Here is a 23,022-nt window from a genome sequence, read left to right on the forward strand (position 1 = left end):
TCCCTGTCCAGATAGGGGCCAAATTTTCCAGCATTCAGGATGTGCAAGAGTTCTTGTGTCATATACCACTTGGGTTTCATGGAATCAACCAATTGCAATGCAGGAATCTCTGCTACAGCCTCCTTGACAGATGGCAATCCAACCACTGCTTAAAATCTTCCAAGGAAGGAGAGTCCACCACCTTCCTCTGTCAAACAGCTCTTGGAACTGCACTTTTAAGGGAGCTTAGGAGACACGCCCCCCCTCACAAGAGCTAAGAGTCCCTAGGATTTTTTTTTGGGGGGGGAGTCATGACCATTCAAGCAGTGGCGTAGCGTGGGTTGTCAGCACCCGGGGCAAGGCAAGTAATTTGCGCCCCCTAACCCATGGATTTGCCCTAACCCCAGATGTTGCGCCCGGTGTGGCCGGCCCCCCCTGCACCCCCCACGCTACGCCACTGCATTCAAGTGGCCCAAAAGCACTTTAAAGGTTTGGTGTGTGGATGGGGTTTCTCTTTTGCTCTGGGCCTGAGATCTTTCCTCTTATGCAAGCAGTCAGCTTATGACAGGGGAAGGAAAGCCCGTGTTCATCTAGCTGACTTCCCACTGTAAAAAAAGGAAAAGACCCGAGTTGTGGAATCAAGTCAAAGGAGACCCACAGATTTATTTTTGTTTTATATCGAGGCACCAAGTCAGGCACCTGTTCCACTGATGGTATCAGAAGACTGGGAATGACAAGCTTTGAAATGTGGGTATTTTAGATCAAGTTTTAGAAAAAGTTTTCACCTTTTTGAGTTCATGGCTCCCTTGACCAACTGCATCCTTTCTGTGACACCTCTTGTGGGCCTCAGGAGCCCAGTTATGTCACCCCTTGCTTGCAGAGCTGGCAGCCTCTCACCCTTTTTCAAACACCCTCCCTTGTGGAGTGTTCCCTCAGCCGCTCTCCTCTCCCATTTCCTTGGGAGTCCTCTGGGCAGCAGCTGCTGCTGCCCCTGGTCTCTGAGCTGCCCCCCTGCCCCAAAGAGAGGTGCTTCCCAGAGGCACCATTTGCCTGGGGAGCTTATAGCCAGGACTGCTGCAATAAACAGCCGCACAAGCCTTTGGGAGGCAGAGACACAAGAGGGCATTAGAGGAGGAAGGAAAGAGGGACAGAGGCCAGTGTTGCCCTGGCACCCCTGACCATCATTCAAGGCACCCCAGGGTGCCATGGCACACCGATTGAAACCCACTTTTTTAAAACATAGGACTGTTCTTCATCTGTTCCCAGCATAGTCATAAGGAAAGGCAGAAAACACTGGGGAAATTACTGAAATGGAGGGGATTTTTTTTACTTCTTTTGGGACGTGCAGCTGATCTACCACACTTGGTATGTACAAAATCAACCCAGAGACCAGTATGGAATTTCTCTGCCCTCCTGTGTTGTTTTCAGTTCCCATTGGTCAAGCTGTTGCAATGCTGTCCAAGGTAAAAGATCCCTGGATGATTAAGTTCAGTCAAAGGCAACTTCGGGGTTGCGGCAAGGAAGCCGGCGTTTGTCCACAGACAGCTTTCCAGGTCATGTGGGCAGCATGACTAAACCACTTCTGGTGCAATGGGATACCGTGACAGAAACCAGAGTGCACGGAAATGCCGTTTATCTTCCCGCCGCAGCGGCACCTATTTATCTACTTGCACTGGCATGCTTTCGAACTGCTAGGTTGGGAGGAGCTGGGACAGAGCAATGGGAGCTCACCCTGTTGCGGGGATTTGAACCGCTGACCTTCTGATTGTCAAGCCCAAGAGGCTCACAGCGCCACCCGTTAAAGCACACAACTGTCCCACAAAGAATCCCAAGAACTGTTGTTTGCCTCTCCCAGAGCTAGTCCCCAGCACCCTTAACAAGCTAGTTCCCAAGATTTGTGTGTGCATGTGTGCTTTAAATGTGCGGCATGCACACAACCTCAGCTAAGACAGGGAGCCACAGACTTGACACATGGACTTTGGGGTTCAGCACCATTTATTTAAGAAAGAAAGAAAGAAAAAGAACAAATGGGGGAGGCAGGCAGGGGAAGCAAAAGGCAGGAACAGGTTCTGGAGCGACACAAGCATCATGGTGCCTCCCAGGCAGTATAATTCTGGTTCTGGAAGGAAGCGGGCAAGGCAGAGTGAACACTGGCGGCAAAGGCTCACACGGGGCAAGCCAGAGCCAGCCACACCATTAAGGGAATGTGGGAGGCTGGCTGGAGCACAAGCCTATGAGGCCCAAGCTCAAAAGATAAGCCTCTAGTGCCTGCTTGGCACCAGCACTGTCTGCAGGGGCAACACCCAGGGCTGTTTGAAGAGGGAAGGAAAGGCAGTATAGTTAGCTGAAGATCAGCTCCAAAGTCTGCCCTCTTCAGTGTCTCGGGGCTGAGAGGAGAAGGCAGCAGTCGAAACCCCTTTCCCCAGCTGCAATGGGCTCCTTCTGCCTCTCATCCCCCCACAAAGCATCTTACCGCCCTCCTGGGAACGCTGGACGGGAAACTCCTGCCCTCCAGTGCTTGTGGCACTGGGAGGCTGGCAGGAGCTGCTGTGTGGGGTGCCCATCGCAGCTCTCCTGCACACGTTGCAACACTCTTGTCCCCACCCCTGCCCACGGAAAGGGTCCTCTGAAATGCTGAAGAGAGACCTGCCTGCCTGCTTCCCAGGCAGCAGATGAGGGGCTGCAACAGCTCCTTACCTGGCCCTGCCAGGCCCCGGGGTGTCTGCAGCTCTGGGGGACTGCACACTGCAATAGAAGGTGTGGATCTATGGGAGACCCCACGCAGACTAATAAGGCACTGATGGCTTGGGAGGGGCAAATCCCATTTCTGCCCTGCGGCGCTTAAGGCATGGGAACCATTGCCCGCTTTTTGGTGTTGGGCTCTCGGCTGCTTTCCGCGCCAGCCAGAGCACAGGGGAACTCCGTATGGCTTTGCATGTGTCACTGAGGACCAGGTGGAGAGGATGCTCTGAGGCGCCGCAGCCGTTCCTGGCTGGAACTCGTTCCAGCACTTCTCGGGCGGGCGCCATTGCCACTAAAAGAGAACCAGCGAGGCATTCATGGTGAGTTCCAGCACCTCTTTTTCTAGAAAAATAACACTGACCACAGCCTAGCTAGGATGAGTGAGAGGCGGAAGCAAACTCAATTGTGCCAGGCGGGCAGTGGGGCACCGCGACAAAACGCAGGAAGCTCAAACTTGTCCAAGTTGAAAAGCTTGGCTCATGCTGGAGGACGAGGGCAAAGGACCTCCCTCCCTCTTTGGTGCTCCTGCGAACTCTGTCCTGGCTGGAGTGCTGGATGCTGCTACGGCGTTGGGCACCATGATACAGAGACCCACCCAGCCCACGCCCACCCAGGGGAAGGGCAAGACAGGACAGTATCTTTGGTCACAACCTGCCTGGCCCAGCCCAGCCCAGCAGCGGAAGCAAGAGAAGCCACGCGGTCACCCCGCTGCCCACCCCTCGGCCTCAGAGCAGCCTCTTCAGGCTCCTGTCTCGGGCACAGCACTGTCCAAGCGCCTCTCACGAATGCCGCTCTCCAGTCCTTTAAGTGTCCACCGTGCCCCCTCTCTCTCTGTCCTTCCACGTGAGGGCTGGGGAAGGTGGTGGGACGACGACAGGCCCAGGTCTGTCACTTCCACAAAAAAACCCCTCACAAACCAACTCCCTCCCACGTCTCCCCACCCCACCCCCATTTTCTTTTGGTAGCAGCAAAGCACCATTTGTGAGTGTGTGTGTGTGTTTCTCTTTTTTAAAAAAATTCATAATAATAATAAAATAATAATAATAATAATAATAATAATAATAATAATAATAATAATAACAACAATAGATGTCTCTCAATTGGCCTGATGACAAAAAAATAAAACAGCGAAGAGTGTGGTTAAGAGGCAAGCCCGGCCTATGAGGAGCACTCCTGGATGTTGAGACCGGCTTCCGAGTGATGGTGCAGGTCAATGGGCTGCTGAGGCTGCTGGCCGGGCCGGTCGTTGATCAGCACCACGTTCTTGATGCAGCCCGTGATCCCTGAGGTGTACTTTCCCGCGGTCAGGGTTTGGATGTCAGGTGCTCCGCCTGCGCAGAGGGAAAGGAAGAGCCGTCCGTCAGCAAGTGTGTTCCCTGAAGGGGAGAGGCTGTTGTCCTCTTTCTCCTCCTCAAGTCACTGGGAGGATTCGAGAGGCTGGCAGGGACCACAGCCTCCATCCCAGCATTTTGATTTTCAGCATCATCACCGATGCTGCCTCATTTGGGCCGTGGGATTTAATTGCACAGCATCCTTCAGAGAGGCGTATAGACTTTTCAAGGCTCTCATATTGCTATCCATTCGTTCACAACTTGGGTCCACAAGTCACTTGCTACTGTCGCTGCCATGTGGACCACGTTTTTAAAATGAAATTCATGCAAGCTGCTTTCTATGTTTTCTTAAGGGAAAATGTAGAAACATGATTAGGGAAATACATTAAAACCCTTTTGTTGTGTTTCTCCTGGGGTTTTTTTGTAGGTGTTCTTTTTTCAAATGTTTTTTTTTTTATACTTTCCATATATTTCACTGATCTTGCAATCATTTTAACATTTCAAAACTTGACTTCTGCAGTTCCTTAAATTTATTTTTAATATCTTCTGCATATCCAAATTACTATATTGGCCTGAATATAAGCCTCACTTTCCCCCCAAATTCTGACCATGAAAAAGTTAAAGTGCGGCTTAAATTCGCGACCTTACAAAAATTGGCTTTTACAATAACGCTGCTGAAACAGACATATGGTAAAACGGAACAGGCGTGAGTGCCTGCCGAATTTTAAGGGAGTGGCCTATATTTGGGTATTGTCTTTTTTTCTTTCTCCTCCTTGAATTTTAAAGGTGTGGTTTATATTTGGGTGCGGCTTATATTTGGGCCAATACGGTAACTTAATTTGCACATTTATTTATCTTCTTTAAATATATACTCTTATGAAACTGCAGGTTATTACAATAATCCTGCCAATGTTCTTATCTGTTTACGATTTATCTATAAATATTCAATAAACAATTTGTAGGAGGCGTTCCTGAAGAAGCATTGCTTAGCAAATCGATAATGTCCACCCGGGTACATCCTGTAGGCATGGGTGGCCCTGAGAGTGCTCTGAAAGTGACAAGACATTGACACAGTCCAGACTGAAGTGTAAAGCTTTGAGGATGAGGGTCCTTTGAACAGCCTTCCCAAGTTCAGGAGGGCTGATGCCATAAAGTTGTCGTGCGGCACCTGTGAATTTTACACCATTTGCATGGAAAGGCTCTAGAAGTCAGGCAGCAACCAGTGTGGCAATCAACATTGAAAGGAAACATGAAAAGCAATGCCCTCCTGCATGGAGGGCACATCCTGTTCTGTTGCCCTAGGCGAAATGGGAAGGTGCTTCCGCACTGCTGGCGCCCTGCCCTGGGTTCTGCGGCAGCACCTGCAAAGTGGTGGTGCCGACAGTGGATTCCAGCAAGATCTTCTGAGATCTTGGCAAGATCTTGCCAGAAGCTGCCATCACCACTCAGTAGAGCATGAGAGTCACGAGTTTGAATCCTACATTGAGGCAAAAGGGTCCTGCATTGTATGGGGTTGGACTAGATCAGCCTTTCTCAACCTGTGGGTCCCCAGATGTTGTTGAACTACAACTCCCATCACCCCTAGCTAGCAAAGCCAGAGCTCAGGGATGATGGGAGTTGTAGTCCAACAACATGTGGGGACCCACAGGTTGAGAACTGCTGGACTAGATGTTCCGTGTGGTCCCTTCCAACTCTACAATTCTATGATTCTCTGGCCTGTTCCCACCTCATGGCTGTACCCCCGAGTGAAACATAACAGAAGAAGAAGAAAACCTACTCAGTTGATGAGGACTGCTGAAAACTAAATGAAAAGGGGAAGTGTGAATCCCTCATTAGCCCATACACCCACAGTGCCCTGAAAGTGTTCCTAGTTTTGTTGAGATGAAGGCGCTTACCTATATAGATTCGACCTTTGGTATTCACCATGACGTTCTTGCCAGGAGATTCCCCAGCTACCATCTCCTCGCCGTCGACTTGAAGGAAGCCTCTTTTCCCTTCCCTGGAGGAGGAATGGGAGAGTGTGTCAGAAGGACGAAGGTGGTTTTGAGTGAGGTTGGTTGGGTTGGAGAGGATGAGCATGGATAAGGAAGTGCTTGTCGTCTGTCCATGGGAACAGAACTGGAAATGTGGTCCAAGGATATTCCACAGGGGAATCCTCACGTGGATGATGATGATGATGATGATAATAATAATAATAACAACTTTTATTTATACCCTGCCCTCCCCGGCCAGAGCTGCCTCAGGGCGGCTAACACCAGTAAAATTACAATAAAAACATAATGGGGGGGGGCAATTTAAAATACAGGTTAAAATGCAATTTAAAATGCAGCCTCATTTTAGAAGTAGCCCATGGATCAAAACCGTAAGGGGAGGGAAAACATAAGGGTCAGACTGAGTCCAAACCAAAGGCCAAGCAGAACAGCTCTGTCTTGCAGGCCCTGCAGAAAGATGTCAAGTCCCGCAGGGCCCTGGTCTCTTGTGACTGAGCGTTCCACCAAGCCGGGGCCAGTACTGAAAAGGCCCTGGCCCTAGGTGAGACCAATCTAACCACCTTGCGACTTGGGACCTCCAAAGTGTGGTCATTTGTGGACCTTAAGGTCCTCTGCGGGGCATACCAGGAGAGATGGTCCCGTAGGTATGTGGGTCCTAGGCCATGTAGGGCTTTAACGGTTAAAACCAGCACCTTAAACCTGACCCAGTACTCCACCGGGAGCCAGTGCAGTTGGTAAAGCACTGGATGAATGTGATCCCGTGGTAAGGACCCTGTAAGGAGCCTCGCCGCGGCATTCTGCACCCACTGGAGTTTCTGGGTCAGCTTCAAGGGCTGGGACAGCATCCCCAGCCCCAGAAGCACACAAATTGCTCCTCAACCCGCCTTGTTCCGGGAACAGGGCCTATGCCTTTCTCCACCCCCTAACACTTGGGCTTGTCAAACTAGGGGTGTCCCAAGCCACATCTCTCTACATGTGTCTCACCGGATGGCTGTCACTCTATGCCATTCTCCATCATCAACTGGGTCTTCAGACAGGATGTTCACTTCTCCGCTTCCTAGCTGGTAACTGAAGGAAACACATGGCCAGTGTCAAAGAAGAAGAAGAAGAAGAGTCTGGATTTCATATCCCGCTTTATCACTCCCCTTCAGGAGTCTCAAAGCGGCTCACATTCTCCTTTCCCTTCCTCCCCCACAACAAACACTCTGTGAGGTGAGTGGGGCTGAGAGACTTCAGAGAAGTGTGACTGGCCCAAGGTCACCCAGCAGCTGCATGTGGAGGAGTGGAGACGCGAACCCAGTTCACCAGATTACGAGTCCACTGCTCTTAACCACTACACCACACTGGCCACTCCGGAGCCCCAACGCAGAGCGGCCAATAGCGTGAGCTCTTATGCGGCCTTCCCTCACCTGAACACCAGGTGCCCGTCCTTCAGCCCGAGGCTGATGAAGTCCTTCGCTTTGGCGCTCTCTCCTTCCTCCTGTGACAGAAACCAAACGTTGTTTCTCACCTTCTCCTTTCCTTAAGAGAGGGCACCCCTAGGCATCAGTGGGGGGGGGGTCATGCCATAGAGGGAGAGAAGCCCATGAACTGCTAAGGAACTGGTACTGCTTCTTTGTAAGAAATTCGTCTTTGAGTGTGGCAGCACCGACACTTTGCAACCCCTGGCCTACTGACATCAGTTGGGTGCCTTCACTGTACTCTATTTGGCGCCTGCTAAAAGCATTTTTTAAAAGGCAATTGCTTATCCAGACATGTAAAAATGTTGACAGGTGTTTTTAGCTTATGACTGATTTTAGTTAGGCTTAAATAAGAGCAATTCAACAGTGGAACAGTGGTACGTGGTGGACTCTCCTTCATCAGAGGTTTTTAAACTGATGTTGGATGGCCATCTTTCGGGGATTCTTGAGCTGTGGTTCCTGTCAGATTCCTGTGATTAGGGGGTCAGGTTGGGTGACCTTTTGGGATCCTTTACAACTCTACAATTCTATGATGATGATGATGATAAGAAATCCCTGCGCTGCATTATAATCACAGATTCATAGAATTGTGAAGTAGGAAGGAACCCCAAGAGTCATTTAATTCAACCCTCCCAGCAATGCAGGAATCTGGACCACCTCCAGAGGACAGAATGCTCTTGCCCCCATGGGCACCAGTCTATTGCCCACCAATAATAATAATAATAATAATAATAATAATAATAATAATAATATACCCCGTCCATCTGGTTGGGTTTCCCCAGCCACTCTGGGCGGCTCCCAACAAAATATTAAAAACATAATAAAACATAAAACATTAAAAATTTCCCTAAACAGGGCTGCCTTCAGATGTCTTCTAAAAGTCTGGTAGTTGTTGTTCTCTTTGACATCTGGTGGGAGGGCGTTCCACAGGGCGGGTGCCACCACCGAGAAGGCCCTCTGCCTGGTTCCCTGTAACTTGGCTTCTCGCAGGGAGGGAACCGCCAGAAGGCCCTCGGAGCTGGACCTCAGTGTCCGGGCTGAACGATGGGGGTGGAGACGCTCCTTCAGGTATACTGGACTGAGGCCATTTAGGGCTTTAAAGGTCAACACCAGCACTTTGAATTGTGCTCAGAAACGTACTGGGAGCCAATGCAGATCTCTCAGGACCAGTGTTGTGTGGTCTCGGCAGCCACTCCCAGTGATACTATGATTGCTTGTCAGACAGAAAGGTTAGCAGAGAGCATGGCCTGCAGGCTTTGGAGCAGACTAGTTCCCACATCGCTTTCCTGCAAATCTCCCTGTTACCTTTGCCAAGCTAATTCTGATCAGTGGTGGAGCTTTACCTGGCGCTTTTGCAGGCCTGTCCAGCATCGCAGCAACAAATTCTTCCATTCAACCAGAACATCTGCACTTGGGTTAGTCCAGTGTTTCCCAACCGGTGTTCCGCGGCACACTAGTGTGCCGCGGAACGTTGCCTTGTGTTCCGTGGGAGGGAGGCGGGCGAGTCGGGCGGCGAGAGGCGGGGCGGCGGCGGCGAGCACACGCGGGGCGGCGAGCGAGCTCCCTCCCACATCCCATCGCCGCTCGCTTCGGCCGGCCTACTGGAGGAAGGCGCGAAAACCTCGCGCATGCGCAGGCGTTCCACCTGCGACAGCCCAGTAGGCTGGCCGAAGCGAGCGGCGATGGGATGTGGGAGCTCACTCGCTCGCCGCCCCGCGTGTGCTCGCCGCCCGACTCGCCTGCCTCCCTCCCACGGCACACCAGCCTACCTCCGTGGGAGGGAGGCGGGCGAGTCGGGCGGCGAGAGGCGGGGCGGCGGCGGAGAGGAGAGGCCGCCCAGCGCGGGGCTCTCGCCGTCTGCCTGCCTGGCTGCCTGCGAGCTCGGCGGGCAGCGCTTCCGCCCGCAGCGCCCGCCTCGCAGCTCTCATTCCCTGCCCCTGCCAAAGCTCACCCAGCCAAGCCGCGCTCTCCTTCCTGCCTCGCTTTGCTGCCTCCTCCCCCCCCACCCCCAAAGCTTGGAGGTTCCCTGGCAGGAAGGAGGGAACTTAATCCTCTCCAAGGGCTGCGGAAAACAGACATGCAAATGGGGGCTTGCCAGCTCTTCAAGCGCCGCCGGCTTTCTTCGGGAATTACCGCCCGCCGAGCCCGGTAACGCTGACAGGCCGAGCCACGGGGCTTGGCAGCGCAGCCGGCAGAGTGTGGGAAAGGGCGGCCGCCACGCGCCGGGCAAGGCGAGACTCGACGGGGAGGACACCGGCAGCAGCGCCCCCCCCCCCCAGAAACCCGCTCCGGGCAGGTAATTCACAGAGAGTGGACAGAAGGAAGCCTTAAAGGGCTTCAGCCTCCCAGAGTGGCGGGGAATAATAATAATAGTGATAATGATAATGATAATAATAAAATTGACAGGGGGTGTTTTTCTAGGTGAGGGGGTGGGGACTGTAATAACAAAAAAATCAGCTCTATATCAACCGCTGTTTTGCAATGAGGAATTGCAAATAAGGAAGATCAAAAGGAGAATGTTTTTTGGGGGGGGACTCTCTTCCTCTTCCTCCTCCTCCTCTCGTTCTTGCTCCTCTTCCTGGCAAAAGGGCTGCTGAGACCCCTTCTCTCTTGGGTGCCGGTGGGTGCTGTGACGTTGACGCTGCTGTGGCAAGTGCCTTTACTTAGCAGAGTGCATTCCCCTTTACACAGGAGGGGAGGGAAAAAAATTGAAACTTACACTTTCGTGCGTCCCTCCCGGCGCGACGCTGCGCGCTGACGTCACGGGGCTGTAATGGTGGTGTGCCTCGAGATTTTTTTCATCAAACAAGTGTGCCTTTGCCCAAAAAAGGTTGGGAAACACTGGGTTAGTCAGCCCCCGCCTCCCATGCTCCTTTCTCTCTGACCCCCTCTAGTCGCGCCTTTTGGCCTTCCCTTCTCCATGCCACAAAAACCAAGCCAGTAAATACCTCGTTAGCAGCATGCGGCTCAAGGCCCACCTCCCTGGTTGCCTGGGAAGAGAGAGAGAAAAAGAGGAGCACAAGCCACACTGGGGGGCGGGGGGTGCAAAGGAGACAGCTGAACACAGCATGCCTGGAAAGCGGGGGAGAAATGGCAGAGGTGAACAGCAACGGCATCCATGCAACGGGGCAGGGTGTGTGCATAAGACATGCTGGTGCTGGGAGAAAGCAGCCTTCCTCAAAAGAAGCACATCATGCGCAGGCAACAGCAGAGGAGCCTGCGGGGTCTCGCAGCAACTTGCATGCCGTCAAAGCAGCAGGCGGGCTACTGCTGTCAAATCTTTTTAGTCTGGATGGTATAGACATCCAGACTAAAAAGACAACCTTCCCTCCCCAGTGCTGCAAACCTCTCTCTCTGCCACGTTGCAGATCAAGCAGATTTTTTAAATTAAAAAAACTGTAAAGGACCCCTGGATGGTTAAGTCCAGTAAAAGGAAACTATAGGGTTGCGGCGCTCATCTTGCTTTTCAGGCCAAGGGAGCTGGCATTTGTTCACAGACAGTGTTCCGGGTCATGCAGCCAGCATGACTAAACCGCTTCTGGTGCAACAGGACACCATGACGGAAACCAGAGCGCACAGAAACGCTGTTTGCCTTCCCACAGCAGTGGTACCTATTTATCTACTTGCACTTTGAAGTGCAGTGGTGCCTCGCAAGACAAAATTAATTCGTTCCGCAAGTCTCTTCGTCTTGCGAGTTTTTCGTCTTGCGATGCACGGTTTCCCATAGGAATGCATTGAAAATCAATTAATGCGTTCCTAGGGAAACCGCCTTCAGACCAGGTCCGGGGACAGTCTGTCCCCCGACCTCTTCTGAAGGCTGGGGGGGGGGGGGGACAAGGGCTTTTCTTCCCACCCCCAGCATTTTAAAAAACCCTGGGGCAGCGGAGGACGTCTCCGCTGTCAGGGGCGATCTTAAAATGCTGGCCGGCGGCATTTTAAAATCGCCCGGGACAGCGGAGGACTTCTCTGCTGTCCGGGGCGATTTAAAAGCCCCTGGGAAGGCAGGCAGGGGGGACAAAGACTTTTGCCCCCCGCCTGCCTTCAGAAGAGGTCCAGACGCCAGTTCCGATGCCGGGCAGCGGGGGGAGGAGTTCCCGCCCCGCCGCCCGGCTTCGGGGCATCGTTCCGAAGCCCGGTGGTGGCGGGAGGAGGTGTCCCCGCCCCGCCGCCAGGCTTCGGAGGAGGTCCCAGGACAGCGGGGAAGACGCGCTGCGCTTCCCCGCTGTCCCGGAGATTTCCCTATGGGCTGTCGTCTTGCGAAGCAAGCCCATAGGGAAATTCGTTTTGCGAAGCGCCTCCAAAACGGAAAACCCTTTCGTCTAGCGGGTTTTCCGTCTTGCGAGGCGTTCGTCTTGCGAGGTACCACTGTGCTTTTGAACTGCTAGGTTGGCAGGAGCAGGGACTGAGCAACCGGAGCTCACCCCGTTGTGGGGATTTAAACTGCCGACCTTCCGATCGGCAAGCCCAAGAGGCTCAGTGGTTTAGACCACAGCGCCACCCGTGTCCCAGGTGAAGGAGAAGCTGTCCCCACACTCCTGCTGATCTTTGCAGCGCCATTCGTCAAGATGGCACTGGCTTGTGAGGCCTGGCACAAAGACGGCCCTTTATTTACTTGTGATCAGTGAAGAGGCCTTACCAACACTTTGGCGTCACGGGCTGCTGGCATTTTCATCCCCCTGCTCAGTTTTGCCAGGATCCAACTGCCCCCTCGCCCTCCACCCCTCACCCACAGCTTTACATCTCCTGTTTCCACCTCCAGCCTCTGGGAGAGGCAGAGAGAAGGCCCCAGGTTCAATTTCCCCATAGCATCTCCAAGTAAGGATCCCCTCCCCCCCAAAACCAGTCTGAAACCCTGGAGGGGCCACAGCCAGCCAGTGTAGGCCACACTGAGCTGACGGACCCCTGCTCTGTCGCATTCACTCACCACGCCCTGCCAGAGGAGAAGCCCATTTGCTGAGTTGGTGCGCACTTCCAGCTCGATCGTCTCTGGTGAGTCCGGGAGGCTGCAACCAAGAGAGAAAAAAGAGACCAAGCGATGAGAGACTGTGCACAGCTCTGCTGCGTTAGCCAGTTTCCCCACAGCCATCTGGTTGGTCACTGGGAGAACAGAACGCTGGATGAGATGGCCGTTCGGTCCAATCCACCAAAGCTCTCCTTAGGGACACCCGTTGTAATAGCAGAACCTCCTTGCCCAGGAGCAGTCTACCTCTGAATACCGGGTGATGGCAAACAGCAACTGTAGAGTTGCACTCGTGCCCTGCCTGCAACCCTCCCGCAAGCACAGGACGCTGGATTGGATGGGCCACTGGACTGATCAAGCTGAAGGCACTTATTACGATACGATACGATAATCTTTGTTGCCACTGTCCCATACAGAACAACGAAATTGAAAAATCTACATAAGACATTCAAAACCCAAGCCTGCTATCCCAGCTATCACAACCTGGTTAGCCCCCTAAAAACTCTGAAACCCCATTTTAAAATACAATATACTATAGAGACTCCTTATGCTGCGTTTAGAACCAGAATTACATTTGCGTAGAAACTGTTTCTCAGGTGGCTAGTCCTAGTCTTTATAACCCTGTACCTTCTTCCAGAAGGCAGAAGCTGAAAGAGATCATTTCCGGGGTGCGCACTATCCTGCACTATCTCTGCAGCTTTCTAATGCACCTGGAAGCATAGATTTGATCCGAGGTGGGAAGAGTACAGCCAATTATTCTCTCCGCATTCTTTACAACCCTGGACAGCATTGTTTTTCCCCTGGCCGTGCAGCTCCCAAACCACACACACAGACCATAAGTTAATACACTCTCCACAGTACAATGGTAAAATGTCATCAACAGGTCCTTTGAGAGATTGTTTTTCCGGAGGATTCTCAGAAAATATAACCTCTGCTGTGCTCTCTTCATCAGGTCTTTACTGTTTTCTCTGTATTGGCCTGAATATAAGCCACACTTTCCCCCCAAATTCCGACCGTGAAAAGTTAAAGTGCAGTTTATACGTGGAATCTTACAGTGTGCAGCCAGGAACGTGGGGCAAACAGTACCCAGGAGCAGTGAGGAAGGGAGCAGCTTATATTTGGGTATTTTCTCTCTCTCTCTCCCCCCCCCCCCCCAGTTTTAAAGGTGCGGCTTATATTCAGGTGTGGCTTATATTCAGGCCAATACAGCATGTTTTTATGCATTTATTTTTAAAATAATAATTATATGCCGCTGTATCACAGAAACAGATCACAGCTATGACATGGCTCCCCAAATCAACACAGACTGTGGAAACTTCACACTGGACTTCAAGCATCTGGCATTGTGTGCCTCCCCATTCTTCCTCCAGACTCTGGGTCCTTGGTTTCCAAATGAGACGCAAAAGCTGCTCTTATCAGAAAAGAGATTTGGGGAGCCATGTCATCAGCTGGTGTTGGTCCACTGTGCTTCATTAAGTCCAGGGTCAACATCGCCGTCTACCAGGAGATTTTGGAGCACTTCATGCTTCCTTCAGCAGACGGGCTTTATGGGGATGCTGACTTCATTTTCCAGCAGGACTTTGGCACCTGTCCACACTGCCAAAAGTACCAAAACCTGGTTCAATGCCCATGGGATTACTGTGCTTGATTGGACAGCAAACTCGCCTGACCTGAACCGGCATTGCCAAGAGACAGATGAGAGACATGAGACAATGCAGAAGAGCTGAAGGCTGCTATTGAAGCACCCTGGTCTTCCATAACACCTCAGCAGTGCCACAGGCTGATAGCATCCATGCCACACCGCATTGAGGCAGTAATTGATGCAAAAGGGGCCCAAACCAAGTACTGAGTACATATGCATGCTTCTACTTCTCAGAGGTCCAATATTGGTATATTTGCAGTCCTTGTTTTGCTGATTTCATTTAATATTCTAATTTTCTGAGATTGTTAATTTAGGGTTTTCATTATCTGCACGTCGTAATCATCACAATTATAACAAATAACAGCTTGACATATCTTGCTTTGCATGTCATGAGTCCATATCTCATATATTAGTTTCACCTTTTAAGTTGAATTACTGAAAGAAATGAACTTTTCCACGATATTCTAATTTTCCGAGTTTCACCTGTAAACCCATACGGTAAAAGTCCCTCCCCTGAACTCCCTTCTGCACTGGCCTTGGCCTGTTCCCTCCACCGTAAATAGAGCTTGGCAGTGTTCTCCCACTGCCACTCGAGGCTGGTTGGTCGCCGTTCGTGGGGAAGCGTCCACCGCAATGGCATCAGAGATAACTCACCTCCTGGGGAAAGTGTGGCGCCCCAGGGCCACATAGCCGCCGTTGTGGAAATAGGCACCGTACTGTCCAGGGGCATCTGGTAAATGGGGGAAAAGGAGAATTAGTCTCAGCACCTACTTCAGGGACTCCAGCACAGTCTGAGGCAATGGGAGGGAGGGGAGGGAGAAGCTGAACTGCGGGGAAGTTATTGGCTCAGAGATAGAAAGAAGATAAAGTCCCTACCAGAGATGAATGGCAGATTAAGTTTGCAGAAATGGCAAAAATGACCAGAAGAATCAGTAACTGGGAAGACCAAAATTTCAACAAGGAATGGGGGAAATGTATAATTTATCTTAAAAACCATTGTAAGCAGTTAAAACTGTTAGCAGGACTGGAAGAACACTTGTAGTTTAATGGAGACGTAAAAGATTTGGATTATTATAAAAGATGCTGGAGGAAAGGACAAGTGCTCCCCCCCCCAAATAAATAAATAAATAAATAAATAGGGGTACTCTTGTTTTCCTACTCATATTGAAATACTACCCCTCAATGAGGCCAAACTTAGATTCGCAAAATGTCTAGGGGTATGCGGAACAGAAAAAAAAGCACTGGAAAGGACTATCAATAGGACCCATAAAGGAAAGGAGGGAAGTCCAGGAGATTCCTTGGCATCTTGTTTTTATGTTATATATTCATTGGATATGTGATTGTAAAACCAAATACAGTGGTGCCTTGCAAGACGAAAAGAATCCGTTCCGCGATTCTCTTCGTCTAGCGGTTTTTTCGTCTTGCGAAGCAACCCTATTAGCGGCTAAGAGGATTAGCGCTATTAGCGGTTTAGCGGCTATTAAAGGATTAGCAGCCTAGCTGCTAAAAGGCTATTAGCGTCTTAGCGGCTTAGAAAAAAGGGGGGGGGGGAAGCGAGAGAAAAAACGCAAGACTAGCAAGATGTTTTGTCTTGCGAAGCAAGCCCATAGGGGAAATCGTCTTGCGAAGCAACTCAGAAACGGAAAACCCTTTCGTCTAGCGGGTTTTCCGTCTTGCGAGGCATTCGTCTTGCGGGGCACTACTGTAAACAAATTTAAAAAGGGAAAAAGAGAAGCTGAACTGGTTTTCTGGAAGTGTCAAATGGCTTTGGATCATCCATGCATCTTCTGCCCGGATGACATGGTTATCTGAAGTGGCTTCACTACAAGAGACATCCTCCTTAGGTCCCAGTCAGGACTTTGTCTGCAAAGCAGGATCTTCACCCCAGAAGAAGCAGAAGCAGGTGGCGCAAAGAGGGGTCCTGAGACGTACCATTTCCTCCGCTGCCCTCGGGAGTCCACTCGGTATTTGACTGGTGCTGCGATGCATCTGCGTGGCAGAGAAACAGGCACTCGCTTTACACAGCAGAAGACAACTTTCTTCCGGGGTGACAGCGGCGGAGGAGGCAGTTTGCCTCTGCAGCTCTAGCCAGCCATCATCCTCAGACTTACCGTGTTCACAGTATAATCCCAGGAAGCCAGGAGGGCAGACGCACGCTGTGTCTTTGCAGATGCCCCCATTGAGGCAGGGCTGCTGGAGCTGGCACCGGACCTCAGACACCTCGCAGCGCTCCCCTGAAGAGAGCGAGAGAGAAACACACTGTTGTAAAGAGCATGGAGAGGGAGAGATGGGCGAGGGCGGACTTGCATGATGCGCAAGACTAAAGGCTTAACCACACTTATCTTTAGCCCCACTCTTTCTAAGCAACAGGTCTTCACTTTAAAGCTCCATGTCTGAGCACCTTTTTCCTTTCTTTTTTGCTCCGGAGCTTTCCCTGTGAAAACTCACTCTTTAAAGCTGATCTGGAACAAACAGCTACCTTCGTTCTCAAACTTAATCTGTTCCGGAAATCCGTTCCAAAACCAAAGCGTTCCAAAATCATGGCGCACTTTTCCACAGAAAGTAATGCAAAATGGTTTCATCCGTTCCAGACTTTTAAAAGCAACCCCAAAAACACCCATTTAACATGAATTTTACTATCTAACGAGACCATGGATCCATAAAATGAAAGCAATAAACAATGTACTGCAGTCACACAATCAATCATTCAGTAACTGAACTGGGTTCCACACAGTCACAAAAACAAAAGAACCACGAAAACAAAAATGCAAAATAAACAGCAAAAACAGACTGACCTCAGCGTAACACTCAAAATGGAAGCGCGGCACTCAAATTGGATGCGTAACACTCAAAACGGAGCACGTTCAGCTACCGAAAAAAGTTCGCAAACCTGAATACTTACTTCCGGGCTTGCAGTGTTTGGGTTCCAAGTTGCTCGAGTACCAAGGTGTTTGAGAACCAAGGTACCACTGTATTTGGCTTTTTCATGGATTGCCCTTGGCTCCGAATCAGCTTTAAAGAGCAGGTTTTCGCAGGGAAAGCTCCAGAGCAATAAAGAGAGGGCTAAAATGGAGCTTTAAGGTGTAGACCTCTTGCTGGGAAGCACGGAGGAAAAGGTATGTGTGGGGGGAAACCCCGGGAAGCTCTGGGAAAACCGCAAGAGACTTTTTACTGGGCGTCATACCCTCTCGCATCCCTCTGTGGCGCTCTCACCTTTGTAGCCGTCCAGACACAGGCACTGGAACTCGTACTCGCCCGTCAGCAAGCACTTGCCACCGTGCAGGCAGGGCCTGCGGTCGCAAGGGGAGCTGTCAAAGCACTGCGAGATGCTGCGGCTCTCCAGGAAGCTGTACGAAATGTCCACCTTCTTCCCATTGATCGAGACCTGGGGTGGGAAGACGCAAACAGCTTCAGCTTCCAGTCAGAGTGCATGGATCTTGCCGGCCAGCCCCTTCCCTTCCTCCTGCCCCCTTCTCTTCCAAGGAGGAAGTGTGGACTGTCCACCACAAAACAGGGAAAGGGAACAGGCAGCTCCTCTCCCTACTGCCGTCGCGCCCCCCAGTTGCTCACCTCCCCAATGCACCCGTAGAAGTGGCTGGAGACGTTGGCAGCTGCCGGCAGCCTGACGGAATCGTCGACGCCCCCCAGGTACATGGAAGTGCGGAGGTTCAGGCCCTGGCTTTTGCCTGGTGAGGACCTCTTGACCGGCCGCTCATCATTCACCTGCAGAGTGCCGTCTTTGCTCAGCCGCTCGGCCGTTATCCTGTGCCACTGTTCCAGCTCTAGGGGCTTTGCACTCCGAAGGATGGCCGTTCCTAAAAGAGGGCCGGGAACGTGAGTTTGGCTTCTGCAGCTGGGGGAAGATTCTCCCTGCAACAACCGGCCCGTCTCACATACCCCGAAAGTTAAGAATGTACCGTACTTTTCCGTGTATAAGATGAGGTTTTTTTTCCTGAGAAAAATAATGTCAAAAATTGGGGCTTTCTTAGACACGGACAGCACAGTGTTTGGACGGGGGATTGGTTTCTGCCGCAAGCAGGAGATTGTCAGCGGTGAATTTGTTGGTGGCTGTGGCAAGGGCTGCTGTTGATTTGCCAGGGCTGCGGTGATTGGCGGTGGCTGTTGGTTAGCAGGCGTCTTATACATGGAAAAATATGGTATGTGTTTGGGACTGGTCTGTGGAGGAGGGTTGGGAAATGACCCCTCCTTCTCCTCTGCCTCTTTCTGAAAAGGAGGGGGAGTGGGAAGAATCGCCCCCCCCCTTTCTCCAATAGCTGCAAGAAGAGACTGAGACAGGACTAATTTACGACAGGACAGAAAAAACTACCAAGTTTTGAGGTACGGTGGTACCTCGGGTTACAAACACCTCGGGTTACAAACACTTCGGGTTACAGACTCCGCTGACCCAGAGGTAGCACATCGGGTCAAGAACTTTACCTCAGGATGAGAACAGAAATTGCACAGTGGTGGCGTCATGGTGGCCCCATTAGCTGAAGTGGTACCTCCAGTTAAGAACGGACCTCCGGAACGATTTAGGTTCATAACCAGAGGTACCACTGTAATGAGAGGAGGAGTAGGAGTTGGAGAACAGATAGCGGACACATATCCTTAGACAGCCTGGGAACTCCCCCCCCCTTTTTTTTTTTACTATTACGAATTATCATTATTTTATTATCCGCCCTATGCCCTAAGGTCTCAGGGCAAGTTTAAAACAATACTAAAAAAAACAGTTTAAAACAAATTAGCGGCCATGAAAATAAGCTGGGTTCTCAAAACATACACCTTGAGGGTCAAAAACAGGCTGGCGTCATCAGCATTTGCTGGAAGCTGCACAATGAAGGTGCCAGGAGGGAGTTCCCACTGCTCAGGGGCTGCTGCAGAGAAGGCCCTGTCCTGTACCCCTTAAGCCTCTGAGGACAACCACCAAGAGGGCAGATCCCAGCACCCGAGAGGCGCTGCTGGGAAAGAGGCAGCCTTTCGGGTATCTGTTGTTAGCAACAGGGAGTGGATTCATTACCTGAGCCCAGTTCATAGCGGAACTCCAAGTGCCCGTTGACCATGCTGAGCGAGACAAAATCTGCCACAGGGGAGCCATCTCCGCCGCTGAAGAGGATGAGGCCATAGGGGGACAGCGGCTTGATCTCAAGGTCCACGCGCAGCTCGTAGTGGATGTTGGTGAGCGGAGGGTAGGAGATGAAGGCATCGCCCCCATGGAAATAGGGCACGGTCACCGTGGTGCCTGCAGCAAAGAGGAGGGCGGTGGGGGGGTCAGCCTGGGACTTTGCTCAGGCTTTGCCCTGGCCATGGGGGGGGGCAGCGTGTCTGCCTTACTCACCGTCCATGCACTTCTCTCCGTATTTCCCAAGGAGGCAGCGGCAAGTGTAGCCTTGCCCAGTGGCTCGGTTAACACAGGTGGCGTCGGGACCGCAGGCCTCTGTGAGGGAAGGGAGGGTCATTTGGTAAGACTCTGGGCGGCAGTGTCAGGGACCGGGCAGAGAAGGAATAGAGGAGACCGCCTCAAATCCTGACCCTTCCAGGGAGGAAGAAGAGGAAGACAGTATAGATTGATCTGTGGTCGCAGCTCAGAGGCAGTTGAGGGGAAAAGCTGGGAAATCATGGGAGAGGCAGAACAACACCCGGCTGACACGCTGTCATTAGAGAGCATTCCAGACCCTCCATCTCCCAGAACCCGGCGAGCTTTAAAAGTAGGGGAGCAAAGAGCTCAAAGACAGAGGGCACGTAGCAGCACCCGTAGAAGAGGTGATGATGACGACGAATGAGGAAGCTGTTGGAGAGATGGGCAGGTGGAGATTCACTCAGGACAACACCATTATCCAAGAGGCAGGGTTCTATAGCCCCTTTCTGTAAAGTTTGAAATGAAAAAGGATGGTAAGAAACTTTCCCTTGTCTTTATACTTTCCTGGGCAACCAGCCGGGAACCGCGGACAGCATCCTGACAGGCAGAGGGCCGGGAGTCAGGGTTCCCTGTCTGCCCCCTGAACTTAGGAAGCTGCCATATACAGAATCAGGCCACTGGTCCTTCTACGTCAGCATCCAAAGTGGGTCCATGTCAGAAAAGGGTGGGAGGTGCAAATCTGCAGGACCCACCCCCAGAATCAAACCATCTAGCTCAGTATTGTCCATTAATTATTGCTATTATCTGCCCTTAAAGTGGTTAGGGTTAGGGGTTAACCTAACCCTAATGTACATCATTAATGATAAATTAGCACGTGCTATTAAGGTAAGACGGGGAATATGCAGGAAGAATGATTTTGAGGAGATATGGAAGGTGTGTAGAATTTGTACTATTAAAATGGAAATGGAACATCGCAAGAGATGTTGAAATTTTGGTAGGTTGGGGAGCTATGATGGAATGGTCTCAGGGGTGGGGTGCACATTTTTATTCTTTTTTATTATTATTACTTTGAAAAAATGAAAAAATAAAATTATAAAAAGTCCATCATTAAAACAGTTTAAAACCAATTTCCTAATAAATAAAAATGTCAGCCTTGCTCTGCAGTGGCTCCCAAAGGTTTCAGCCCTACCAGAAGATACTGCTGAGGACCGAACCTGGGGCCTTCTGCATGCCAAGCAAATGACGTGCCCCTGAGCCACGGCCCTTCCTCCTAGAGGACGCCCAGTCTTGTCCCTGCCACGTGATGCGCCACATGGAAACAGGGACAGCCGGTGCACCTTACCTGGATGGCAGCGTAGGGCCTGGGGGTGTTCGCAGTTGCTTCCAGCAAATCCCTGTGGGCACTCGCACACATAGCTGCTGCTCTCCGAGTCCCTGCAGACGCCTCCATTCTGCCAAGGGGAGAGAAGGGAAAATCTGGTGGACTGGCAGCCGAGACCACATAACACCAGTCCTGAAAGACCTTCATTGGCTCCCAGTACGTTTCCGAGCACAATTCAAAGTGTCAGTGCTGACCTCGAAAGCCCTAAACGGCCTCGACCCAGTATACCTGAAGGAGCGTCTCCACCACCATCGTTCAGCCCGGACACGGAGGTCCAGCTCTGAGGGCCTTCTGGAGGTTCCCTCCCTGCGAGAAGCGAGGCTACAGGGAACCAGGCAGTGGGCCTTCTTGGTGGTGGCACCTGCCCTGTGGAACACCCTCCCGTCAGATGTCAAGGAAATAAACAACTATCTGACTTTTAGAAGACATCTGAAGGCAGCTCTGGTTAGGGAAGTTTTTAATGTTTGATGACTTATCATGTTTTTAATATTCTGTTGGAAGCCGCCCAGAGTGGCTGGGGAAACCCAGCCAGATGGGCGGGGTAGAAAGGAAGGAAGGAAGGAAGGAAGGAAAAGAAGAAAAGAGTTTGAATTTGATACCCCGCTTTATCACTACCCGAAGGAGTCTCAAAGTGGCTAACAATCTCCTTTCCCCTCCTCCCCCACAACGAACACTCTATAATTATTCCAATCACCTGCCGTGTCCAACCAGGGCTGGCCACGGGGAATGCAGCGAGCAACGAGGCCGAATTCTGCTCCCCTCTATAAAATGCAGAGGCTGCACACATGCAGAGAGCTTACCTGACACGGACGGTCCTGGCAGGTGGGGCAGTTGGAGACGCCGTGAGCTTGCAGGTCGAAGTCTTTGAAGATAACTTCCTTCCCTTGGATGATCAGCTGCCGAACGCATCCTAAGAGGGGAAGGAGAGCGAGCCGATGGGAGGTTGCGGGAGAGATTGGCGGTAGGGGCGAGGGAGGAATCAGTGGGAGCAAAAAGATGTGCCGACGAAGCAGGGGTGAGCTGGCAAGGCCTCTGTGTTAGGTAGCTGTACATCTTGGGACCCCCCCCCCCCGTAAATACCCACTGCTCATATAAATGGGGAGAGCCAGTGGGGATGCTGTGGTTGGTGGAGGGGGGGCTCAGAATGGGGCAACCCAGATTCCTGCACCTCACTGCCTGTGGCCCTTTGCCTAATCCACCCACCTCACAGGGATGTTGCTTGCTTGGAAGAAAACGGGAGGGTTGAAAAACAGTGCATGCCGAATTGCATTCGTTTTATCCCTCCAAAAGGTTCAAATGCAACCGTTTAGCGAGCACCCCTTTTCTACCACTGCCCGCACCTGTTATTTAGGGAGACAACCTATAGGGGAAAAGGGAAGCCAGCCACTCCCCAAAGGTGCTGGCTACCTGGGGGCCAGTGGGGTAGCTTTTTTTATGCAGCTGTCTGTCAGACTTCAGGGGATTGGCTTCCTCCCCCCGTAGCAGTAGATAAGAAGATCAAAGAAAGGAATGCCTTACCAGTTAGAAACTTTAATAATCACAGGGAGAGAACAAAGAACACATCTCCTAGAAACAGCGGTGCTCCTAATTAAGGATCATACCCCCTTCCGCCCTTATTAATCTACATCACTCGTACGTCTTTTAATCTAAGCTTGTACCCTCTGTGCTTTCTGTTCTGAGACTTTCTGAGCTCTTCTTGACCTTAGGCTGAGCGAAGGAATGATGTCCAATGACTGTGAATCTGTTAACCTTCTCTTTTCTAGTGTTTCTTCTCCTAGCTGTTCCCCATCCAGTATTTCCCAGCTTCTGCCTTCTGAACTGTGCCCCTCGGCAAACCACTGTTCCAAATCTATACTGTCCTCCTACTCCTGGGAAGATTCAGGAGTGGGAGCGGGGGAGGGAGTGGCTCCCACCATTCCTCCTCAGTGCGGTCCCTGATGCTGTCATTCTTGGGACATCCTGCCCAGGTGCACTCAAAACCCAGCCCGGCCACCTGCCACAGATCACAGAAACCCCCGTGCATATACTGGCCGCTTTGTCCTCAGAAGGTGGTGGTCTCTCCTTCATTGGAGGTTTTCAGCCAGAGGCTGGATGAAACTTTGTCAGGGACCCTTCAGCTGTGATTCATGCACCTTAGGGGGGCTGCATTAGATGACCCTTGAGGGACTCACTTCCAACCT

At 51.4% G+C, this 23,022-nt stretch overlaps 2 protein-coding genes across 2 annotated transcripts in view; one reads left to right on the forward strand and one right to left on the reverse strand.

The window, feature by feature from the left end:
- LOC114590399 (methylenetetrahydrofolate reductase (NADPH)-like) overlaps positions 1-23,022 on the forward strand; it is a 256,188-nt gene that overhangs the window by 79,796 nt on the left and 153,370 nt on the right. The window lies entirely within an intron of this gene.
- LOC144328311 (basement membrane-specific heparan sulfate proteoglycan core protein-like) overlaps positions 3,778-23,022 on the reverse strand; it is a 159,309-nt gene continuing 140,064 nt past the window's right edge. Inside the window, exons 79-92 of the mRNA XM_077930981.1 lie at positions 21,643-21,752; positions 20,804-20,912; positions 19,441-19,539; positions 19,123-19,344; positions 17,676-17,920; positions 17,319-17,490; positions 16,217-16,339; positions 16,038-16,094; positions 14,760-14,835; positions 12,428-12,506; positions 7,453-7,523; positions 7,028-7,111; positions 5,948-6,051; positions 3,778-4,052 (exon numbers count right to left, since the gene is read on the reverse strand). Coding sequence (XP_077787107.1) covers positions 3,880-4,052; positions 5,948-6,051; positions 7,028-7,111; positions 7,453-7,523; positions 12,428-12,506; positions 14,760-14,835; positions 16,038-16,094; positions 16,217-16,339; positions 17,319-17,490; positions 17,676-17,920; positions 19,123-19,344; positions 19,441-19,539; positions 20,804-20,912; positions 21,643-21,752 — 1,724 coding nt within the window. The 3' untranslated portion in view covers positions 3,778-3,879. The remainder of the gene's footprint in view (positions 4,053-5,947; positions 6,052-7,027; positions 7,112-7,452; positions 7,524-12,427; positions 12,507-14,759; positions 14,836-16,037; positions 16,095-16,216; positions 16,340-17,318; positions 17,491-17,675; positions 17,921-19,122; positions 19,345-19,440; positions 19,540-20,803; positions 20,913-21,642; positions 21,753-23,022) is intronic.

The sequence above is a fragment of the Podarcis muralis genome, chromosome 7 (genome assembly GCF_964188315.1).
Source record: "Podarcis muralis chromosome 7, rPodMur119.hap1.1, whole genome shotgun sequence".
In the NCBI taxonomy this organism is placed as follows: Eukaryota; Metazoa; Chordata; class Lepidosauria; order Squamata; family Lacertidae; genus Podarcis; species Podarcis muralis.